The sequence below is a fragment of the Galeopterus variegatus genome, unplaced genomic scaffold (genome assembly GCF_000696425.1).
Source record: "Galeopterus variegatus unplaced genomic scaffold, G_variegatus-3.0.2 Scaffold2459, whole genome shotgun sequence".
Lineage (NCBI taxonomy): Eukaryota > Metazoa > Chordata > Mammalia > Dermoptera > Cynocephalidae > Galeopterus > Galeopterus variegatus.
In genome coordinates, this window is record NW_007728570.1 from 194,798 (window position 1) to 205,472 (window position 10,675).

Consider the following 10,675-nt stretch of genomic DNA (forward strand, 5'->3'; position numbering starts at 1 on the left):
AAGCGCGGCAGCGCTCCCGCCGAGGGTTCGGATCCCACATACAGACCGGTTCCCGCTCACTGGCTGAGCGAGGCGCGGGGGCAACACCGAGGGTTGCGATCCCGTTGCCGGTCCCGGTCCGGTACGGGGGCGACACTGAGGGTTGCGATCCTTTGCCGGACACGGAAAAAAGACAAAAAAAATCAGGAGCAAAACGAGCTGTGATCACTGTTATTTAAAATTGTTCTAGAATTTTGGACCAATTCAGGAAGACATGAAATACAAATCAGAGGAATAACAGTGAAAGAGAAGAGATAAATTCATTGTTATTTTTGTAATCTTAGAAAAATTAGAGAAGCAATTGAAGAACTATGAATGCAGCATGGTATTCATATATACAGGGGTACTTCAGAAAGTTCATGGAAAAATAGAATTAAAAGATCATACGAATCCATGAAAATTTTTAAGTACTCTCATATGTCTATGTATGTATGTAACTAACTTCCCTCTGGCAATTTTGCTTTATATCAGATATATACTTGGGGGAAAGGGAATTTTCTTTATCACAATAACCACTGCAGCAACAAACTAGATAGATAGATAGATCTAAACATAACCTTAAAAAGAAGTAGTTGGAATCTATGTGGAGAAAATCACAAAACTCAGATACATAGAAGACTTGAAGAGAGAGAAGACATGTCATGTTCCTGTGTGGGGAAAAAGGAATAAAAAAACATGACCGTTTTTTTGTAAATGAATATATAATTGTAAAATTCCAGTGTGATTTTGTTTCAAGTACATATGGAAGAATAAATGGATATAAAAAAAGAACAATAAAGATATTATCAGCCCAACTAGACACAAACATACTTGGTTATAATTAGTAAAATATTGTGCTGCTGTTGTAATAGTCCAGAAACATTCTTATTTTTTGAAACATAATACAAAATAAAGGAAGTGTTACAAATCAGTGATTCTGAAATGATTGGGTGTTCATCCTGTGGGGGTGGAGAATACAGTTTAGAATCTCATGGTACTTATATCCTATCCTAAAAAAAGATGCAGTAGTATCTTAGCGAGGTCTGCCATAACAAAATACCGCAGATTGGGTGGCTTAAACAACAGAAATTTATTTTATCACAGTTCTGGAGGCTAGAAGTCCAAAATCAAGGTGTCAGCAGATTCAGTTTCTTATGAGGGTTCTTTTCCTGGCTTGCATATGCTACCTTCTCACTGTGTCCTCCTATGGCAGAGGGAAGAGAACAAGAAAGAACGAGCTTTCTGGTGCTTCTTATAAAAACACTAATCCCATCATGAGGTCTCCCACCCTCATGGCTTCATTTCAACCAAATTATCTCCCAAAGTTCCCATCTCCAAATATCTTCACAATGATGGGTTAGGGTGTCAACATATGGTTGGGGGTGGGGTCAGTTTAATCTATAGCAAATAGGATATAAAATTTAGATATACATGTAAGTGTAGAAGAATATAGATATTAAAAAATCCACTAAGATTTCAGTAAACATATTACTGAGGACATAACTAGGTTGTTCCCAAACGGAAATGCAATGACTAAATATATAAAAAATTATAGGTAACCTGATAGTTTTTGTTGTTTTCTTTTCACTGATTTTTAAGATTGTAAATTGATACAGACTTTCTGGAAATTCACTTTTTATTTTAAGTGTTTGTACATATAATTTCATTCTTGGGTCCTTGGAGAATTTCTTCAGTCTCCATCTGCTGGTTCATGCAAAAATTCTCTGAATATAGACTAGGATTTTATATCAAATTTGAGCCACTGATTTTTTTATTGTTTTTGTTGTTAGCTATGCCTAGAAAGAAGCAGTATCTGATTCAGAGGTGTTTCTGAAATTTTTAATGAATGATGAATATGTTTAACTTGTGTCTTGCAACCTCCATTTATAAAATAAAAATCATTATTTTATGATGTTGTAAGCTGATATATAACATGGTTGATATTTTATGTCTTATTATGTACTGTGCGGTAAAATTAGAATTACTTAAATTGACTATCAAAACATGCTTTAATATAGTTGTCCTTTAGGATCAAGCACTGAATTTATAATGTTCATTTTCATGAAATAGCTCTTCCCTAAAATTTATAATTTAATAAAATATTGATTTTGAGAGGTTTCCCTTTGAGGCTCTTTAGCTTTAAAAGTAAGAATGAAAATTTACTTTTTCCCTAGAGAATTTTTTCTTAATTAAAAAACTATTAATAAAAGCAAGTAAATAGTTATGGTTCTGAAGTATTTAAGAATGGTATAATTTTTTAGGTATGTGTTTATGACAAAAGTGGATAACAGATTTTTTTGTTTCATTCTTCAAAATATAAATACTAACAATTTCATATTTAAAATCGTGGATTTTTCCCCCCAGTCTGAATTGGAGAAGCCTAGAGGCCGGAAAAAAACACCTGTCACAGACCCAGAGGAAAAATTAGGTATGGATGACCTGACTAAGTTGGTACAGGAACAGAAACCTAAAGGTAGTCAGCGAGGTCGGAAAAGAGGCCATACAGCTTCAGAATCAGATGAACAGCAATGGTCTGAGGAAAAGAGGCTCAAAGAAGATTTATTGGAAAATGAGGATGAACAGAATAGTCCCCCCAAAAAGGGTAAAAGAGGCCGACCACCAAAACCTGTTGGTGGAGGTACACCAAAAGAAGAGCAATCAATGAAAACTTCTAAAAAAGGAAGCAAAAAAAAACCTGGACCTCCAGCAGCAGAGGAAGAGGAAGAAGAAGAAAGACAAAGTGGAAATATGGAACAGAAGTCAAAAAGCAAGCAGCACCGAGCGTCAAGGAGAGCACAACAGAGGTAAGTGTGTGTAACTCTAAACTGCATCTGTTTAGTTACTATATTATAAATCATAATTTGATGCTATCCACATTTGGGTCTTCCCCAAAGCAGAGCAGAATCTCCTGAAACTAGTGCAGTTGAATCCACACAATCCACACCACAGAAAGGACGAGGAAGACCATCAAAAACGCCATCACCATCACAACCAAAAAAAAATGTGTAAGTTGTAAATAATATTAAATTTCGAACCAATTTCAAATTATTTTGCAAAAGTTCATAAATTTGTAAACATACATATTGCTGTATTTGAATTCCATATATTTAGCTCCATTACACTAGGTGAGATAAATTTTTATAAACTTACCTAGGTGGTTGATATCTCACTTAACCAACATTTGTACATTTTTATAGATCTAGGCAAATCTTTATAAATGAAACCAAATACTTCATTACTTTTTATACAGACTTTATGGTATCTGAAAAGGTGATATGGTATTTTTAATTGACCAGGTTGCCTCATCTGTACACTACAATTTTTCTTCATGTTTCCCCACAACTTTTCCTTTTTTAAAAAATGTTTTACACTTCTGCTTTTATTGTTTGAACTTGTAGTAAGAAATTAACAGGCATCATTTTTCTTATATTGAATCCATAGAAATTAATTATCACATGTCGATCTCAAGTTTTTGATGTCTTGGTTTTGTTTATTTTCTAATCTAATTAATTTATCTGTATCTACGTATAGATGGTTTTGGATGTTCACATAAATGAATTTATAAGAGAGGTATAGTAATAAATCTGTACCCCAAACTATTAATGACAAGAGCATAAATGCTGTAATTTGTAGATTTGGTAGTATTTTTTCTCCTCAGTTATGTAACTGGAAATAGATTAGCATGACTTTTATCAGTCAGAATATCTGTACACTTTTTCTGAGAGTAATCCTGTCACATAATTACATCAGTGGGTTGACTTTTCAGAGTTGCCAACACACTTTGATTAAATATTCATTTCTCTTAGAGTTTTTCCTGTTCCTGTGTAGTCCACAGGAAGAGGAAAAGTTCCCTGAGTGTCTAGCCAGTACTTCATGCCTTCTTCCATGTAATTTTTCTCTCAGGTTAAAAGTAAAGGTAAGTACATTTTTGTGGCAGCTTTATAAATGTGTTTGGATTCAACTAAGGAAAATCACTATTTCTAAACAAAGGATTCTTAATGAATAGTAAATACTCACGATTTTGTAACAAGGAAATAACGGGGTAAATATCTTTCAACCTCATAACTTTAGTTTGCTTGTATTTGGGCATTATAAAATTAAGGGCTTAAATGACTATTGTATTTTCTCCTAAAATTATACAAGTCCTTCCATGAATGTTCTAAACTAAATAAATATTTCTTTTAAAAAGTCTGTACGGAAGGAGATTCTGTGTTCTGTCTTGGCAGCCTGTTATCTTCCCTTCACTGAGAAACTCTTTTTTAGAGCTAGTATAAATAATGGCATATGTTATGATTTGTCTGTTTTTCTTGTTCTGATCTTAGTGGCAGTAAAAAAGATTGTCATTATTTTCCATGTAATTCCCGTAGTTTCCTCTGTTAATCCTGAAAAACCGAACCAAGTAAAAAAATTACCTGGTTTGACCATGAATTAAACATTACTTTGGATTGCTTACAGAAGTGATAAGCTGTGTTCCTAATTTAAAAAAATAAATATTCATAAGGAGGGATCCATTTGATTGAATGGTGCTATTAACATTTTTGATGCTTTCTATATTTCAGAGAGTACTAGGTTCCAGGGAATATAATGGCACAAAACAAACGTGGTTCTTGTCCTTGTGGGACTTATTATCTAGTGGGCATAGTTATTAAACAATCATATACAAATATGGAATTATGAATTGTGATATGAGCCCTGAGGGAATAATTTAGGGTGCTATAAGAGAGTGTAGTGGGAGGACTGGGGAGTTGGGGAAATTTTCTCTAGAAACTGACAATGAGTTGATTACTTGAGAATATAGGAATTAAACAGGCAGAGAGTAGGGAGAAGAACATTACAGGTGGAGAGAATGCTATGTGTTTGAAGTTTCTGAAGTGGGAAAAATCTTGGCAAATTCAGAGAGCTGAAGAAAGGCAAAGATTTGCTGGATTGTAGTAGTGGGGAATAGGGAAGTGAAAAGAGATGAGAACAGACAAGGAGGCAAGGACTATGCGTAGGGCCCTGTATGCTTTATTGAGGTTTACAAAATTATTCTTAGTTCAGGGGAGCTATTCCTGTATTTTTAAAAGATTCTTTTGTAAAGAGAAGAATAAGAGATGGTAATGGTTTAAATTAGGTAGTAGCAGTGGAGGAGGGGAGAAGTGAATGGATTTGAGATCTCTATAAGTAGAATCTATAGGGCCAGATAGAGATTGGTGTACTATTAGCTGCTCGAATTCTTTCTGCTCCAAGCAGCTCAGTGGATATAGATGCCTTTTTACTGAGTTGGGAAAGATGAAAAATAACTTTGGGTTAATTTTTAAAATCATTTATAATGTGATCTCAGTCACATTTATTTTTGTTACTTGGTAGATCTTTGTATGTAAGATCCTATGATTAAACTCTGGTTTAGGGTTCAGAATATAAAAAAAAATTTCCCGTCTCATGAAGTAATTTTTATATGAGAAATCATGAATTATTTGAAGCATTTCTTCTTATGAGGTAATCTACTACTTAAAATTGGAATGTTCATTTTATTTTACGTGTGTTTTACTCTAGCCGTGTAGGACGCTCCAAACAAGCAGCTACTAAAGAAAATGATTCCAGCGAAGAAGTAGATGTGTTTCAGGGTAGCTCTCCTGTCAATGATGATATTCCACAGGAAGAAACAGAGGAAGAGGAAGTTTCTGCATTAAATGTATGTATTTATTAAAGTGTTATGTGAGGTGGTATGGGATATAAAAAGAGTTGGTAAATATTTGGTCATATCCATTTAGCACTTGCTGTTTCTTACAATTCTGAGTGCAATTATATGTACTTAAACCTACATGGCACAGCCTTCTACACATGTAGGCTATATGTATAGCCTATTGCTGCAACTACTGTCATATATGCAGTGTCACTGACCAAATGCAGTGTCACTGACCAAAACATTGTTATGCAGCACATGAATGTATTTATATATTTTTCTTCATTAATTTATAATGTTTTATCTATCAGCTTGGATAATGGAGAAAACATCTTTTATGGAAACCTGAAACCAAGTGAGAGTAATAGGTGTAGCACAGTGAAGGTGTAACTGTCATATCTAAACAGAGAATTACAAGTAGAGTCTAATATTGGCACTTCAAGTATTTAAGTTGTACCTTGATTTTAGGGCACTGGTATCCATTAAGTATACTATTGTTTATATTTCATAACTTTCTGTTTGATATTTCTGTTTGAGTTTCACAATAGAAACTGGAAGTTAATCAGTTACACAGAATAAGGTCATTTCTTTCTTTTTTTTTTTTTTTAAAAGATGACCGGTAAGGGGATCTTAACCCTTGACCTGGTGGTGTTAGCACCACGCTCACCCAGTGAGCGAACCAGCCATCCCTATATGGGATCCGAACCCGGGGCCTTGGTGTTATCAGCACCACACTCCCGAGTGAGCCACGGGCCGACCCTGAATAAGGTCATTTCTTGAACTAAAGTCAGCCTTTGGAAAATTGAAGTACAAACTGAATTAGAATTCATAAAATTGGTAAGAGATATTTCTTTTGCAAAAGTAGGGATGTGGTGCTTCCTGAGAGAATTTTTTTTTTAAAGTAACAGATAGCTTTGCCAGTAAACATACCTTAGATATTTCTCTATGAAAATAATATAATGAACACGTTTAAGTAAGAGCTGTTCTCTTCATGTACTAATACTGACTCTTTAGATTGGCTCAGCCAGCTATCTTTGAGAAACCTGAGTTCTAACATCAGTTCCCAGAATTGGTCTCTGCTGCTCTGTCCTATTTAATGTAATCAGCACTCCCCTCTGCACCAGGATTCATTTGTGTGAATGGTGGGTCAAGATCATAGAAAAATATGCTGAATTGTGGTCTCAAACTAGTTTGGCTTGTTTCTTAAAGGGTTTTAGGGGAATATAAAAGTAAGATAAAGTAAGGTTGAAGAGTCCATAGTGATTTTTTTTTATATCTTCATCAAATAAAAACTACACAGTAAATTAAATTAAAACCCTATTCCTTTTATATTTCTGTTGTTAATACTGACCTTTTTTGAAGTAAGGTCATATGCTTTCCTTAGTGCTTGCCAGTAAATGGTAATATGTTTGAATTTCAGCTTATTTATGTATATTTGATAGTTCTGAAGATACAAACTCAGTAACTGTTTTCCCAGAAAAACAGCTATAAGTGTAAGTTCATAAGTATCAGTTTTCTTTTACCACAGAAACATAAGTGGAAAGATGATTAATCCATTTACAATAGGGTTTTTTCTGTTGTTGTTTTTGGTTTATTTTTTGTTTTTGCTATGGAATTGACTTGTTTTCATTTCTCTTTAAAATGATTGAATAGAAAAGTAAAATGTCTCTTTTGCTGTTCTGGGAAAGGCTATTTATGGGCATGTAAGGCTTCAAACGTAAAGGTGTAAATACATAATGCCAAGGCATAAGTTAAAAGAAGAAAGGTTTCAGGGAAAGGAAAAGGAAGAAAATCAGGAACAAGTGAGAATAAAAATTGGTTAAAAAATAATAATTACTTTTGTGTTTTATAAATGTGTACCAATTTTAATTAAGCATGTGGTGACTTTTCTTTTAAGGTACGGCGGCGAAGTTCTAAAAGGGAAAGGCGATGAACAAATGTAATTTGTAACTTTCTGTGCGGAAGCTTTGGAAAAAGATTAATTTTGTCAAGCTTGAGGCTAAATAAAGCCTTTGCTGCACAAAATGGGACTGCTGAAGAGTGGACGGTTGGACCTTGCTTTGATGACCCCATCTATTTGTGGTCATACAGTTTAGCCATACGCATGACAGCATTGACTATGAAGTCTTGTGAAAGCGTACTATGCTATGGCTATGTAGACATAAACTAAAGAAGAAACTTGTAAATATCTTTTTTTTTTTTTTTAATGTTTCAGACTTCTAAAGTGCTTGTATAGCTTTTATCTGCGGCTTTAAACTGACAGTACCCCACTGTTTATTGGATCTATTGATTTGGAAAGAGTTTGTTAGGCTAGATCTTAAGCAGTTATCTGTCAGTGTTTGTATTTGTATTCTCTGCAATATTACTGTGAAAAAAATTTTTCAACAATTGGTGTCATTTTCTTTATGTCACTATTTGTTGGAGAGTTAAATGGTCTCTTCCCTTTGTGTATCTTACCTAGTGTTTACTCCTGGGCACCCTTAATATTCAGAGGTGCTAAATTGTTTGCCATTACACAAGAATAACTGATGAGAGGACACCGTACAAATTGTGAAATAGTCCTGGTTTGTTTAATTACTTTACACCTCAGTATTGGTCCCAGAATTTTCTGGCAATGAAAATTTTAAGAAGAAAGACATTTAAAATATTTTGATTTTAAAGAGTGTGTTATAAAATAATGTACTGAATTCTTTATCCCATTTTATCATCCCTTTTCAGTTTTTATTAATCTACTGTATCAATAAAATTCTGTAATTTGAATGAGTTTTTAATAGTTTAGAATGTTATTGTGTATAGATATTTCCTCTTGAACATTATGTTCAGAAAATGCAAATTATTACACTATAATATAAAATCTGATATGTACACATTAGAAGAGTTCCAGTTCTCTGTAACAGTGTAAAGTTAATCAGAAAAAAATTTTATTGATGCAGTGTGTCTTTATAATGCTGTTCTTGAAAGCCAAGTGTTTTGTATTTTATAGTGAGTTGCATGTTTATGAAAAAAAGTGCTGAAAATGGGATGTGCTTTTTTCTGTAAATTCATATTTAGCCATAGTATATGATAGATTGCCCCATAACATAGTTTTTCATCAAGAGTTTATTATTGTACTTTATTTTGGCACCAAAAAATTGTTTTTTGGGGGAGGGGCAGGGTGGAAGTGATATATCCAACTATATCTGCTACCGTAGGTATCACAATCTTATGAACTTTGAATGAAATTCCACTCTGTCCAGATTGTGAGAAGTGGAAATTTATTTGGATTTGGAGCAGATCTCTTTTTTTTTCTTCATTGTAACCTGCAAAATATAGAAACAAATTACTTAAGGCAGTATCCTTTATACAGTTGTATAAGTTGTATTTTGAACCAAAACATATGGATTTTACTACTTAATGCTTACCTAAGTTCATTTTAGTATTTCAGGTGCTGTTCTTTCATTTTTTTCAAGGTTGTAAACACAGGAAAAGAGAATCATATTCTAACTTATTAAATTTATCACATTTGAATAATGGAGCCTTTTCATATAATACACCATTATGTTTAAGATATATTTCCAAGATTGGTTATAATAGATGGAGATATAATGAAGAAGCTATTTTGGAAAATGACATTTTACTATTTTCCAATGTATATCACAATTGACGTGATTATTTTCCTTTTTAAGATTTCTTCATGTTTGTGAAATGGACTTTTATTTTTTAAAAATTGTTTTGAATTGTATCTTAATCTCTCAATATTTAACCATTCTTCATTTACAACAATATTGACGTCAGTGATTATGAGAGGCTGCTATATATGAAGGCAGCTAATGTTGGATCAAGATACATTGGTTTTTAAATGTTTCATTAGTTCAGTTCTCCCAAACACGCTATTTCTGTTTCAGCAGTACAAAGGCATGTTTAAAATCTATAACGTAAAGAATAAGGGATAGCTTTGTATTTTTTTTGTCGTTGACTAAATTGCACCGGAAATGTTATGGAAGTATATCTTTAAGACCATTTTATAAAACATATGAAAAAATGACTGTGGAGGATTTTTATTTGCATGATCATAGCTAACCAAATTTCATTGCACATTAATGCTGTACATCAGTTCACAAAAAATGTTTATTGTAGACTTTATGTTTAATGCCAATGAATCTGTAATTTTATAACCTGTCTGTTCACTTTTTGGGAGGATTATGATGTAAATTTTTCATTTTTTTCTGTAGAAAAATAGGTGCAATAATGATCATAGTTTTGATGTCCTAAGTCTACATTTTAGGGGATTATCTTACTATTATGTTTAAACTTAACATTTCATGTACTAACATTTGGAGAGCCACATACTTTAACTACAATAAAATTAAGTATGTATAAAACATTAATTGCTAACAATTGTTAGCAAATTCTTCAGTGATAATGTTCATTTTGAAAATATGTACTGTATAACCATAAGAAAATATTTAACTCACTGTAACAAGTTCCATTATGAAAATCTTATGATTCCTCAGTGAGGTGATCTTGCTGCACTCTGTAGCAAATCCGTTTAATCTACATTATAATAAAATTTTTTGCTGCAGTGCAACAGGAAGCTTTTTCAGTGATCTCCACTGTATATGTAAATTACAAATGTGGCTGTAAAACTTGTTCCAGGTATTAAAGGTTAAATTACTTTCTATATCTCCTTACAACTTGTAAGTTTGATTTTTAAGATTTTCTTTTGCCCACTTGGAAGAATGTCAGGAATTTAAGAATTTGTTTAAATTAGGCATATCTCTGCTACCACATAGTATTATGTCACCATTATGAATAATTGGTATTCAGATAGATAGCCAATTTTCAGCACATTTTTGGATTTTCTGTGTAGCTGAATAAGCATGAAAGCTAATATAATTGTATTACTTTATTTATGTGAATCAATATATGTATTTAAGTACTAAATGGATAAAGGCACATTTTGATGATTTTATTTTAGAGCCTTTGTTTCATGAAGAGGAAATATATTTCCCA

General features: G+C 32.9%; 1 protein-coding gene across 1 annotated transcript in view; it reads left to right on the top strand.

The window, feature by feature from the left end:
- Positions 1-10,353, top strand: part of PDS5B (PDS5, regulator of cohesion maintenance, homolog B (S. cerevisiae)) — a 130,205-nt gene extending 119,852 nt beyond the window's left edge. Inside the window, exons 31-34 of the mRNA XM_008581785.1 lie at positions 2,383-2,822; positions 2,916-3,023; positions 5,554-5,692; positions 7,581-10,353. Coding sequence (XP_008580007.1) covers positions 2,383-2,822; positions 2,916-3,023; positions 5,554-5,692; positions 7,581-7,616 — 723 coding nt within the window. The 3' untranslated portion in view covers positions 7,617-10,353. The remainder of the gene's footprint in view (positions 1-2,382; positions 2,823-2,915; positions 3,024-5,553; positions 5,693-7,580) is intronic.
- Positions 10,354-10,675: the final 322 nt, after the last annotated feature.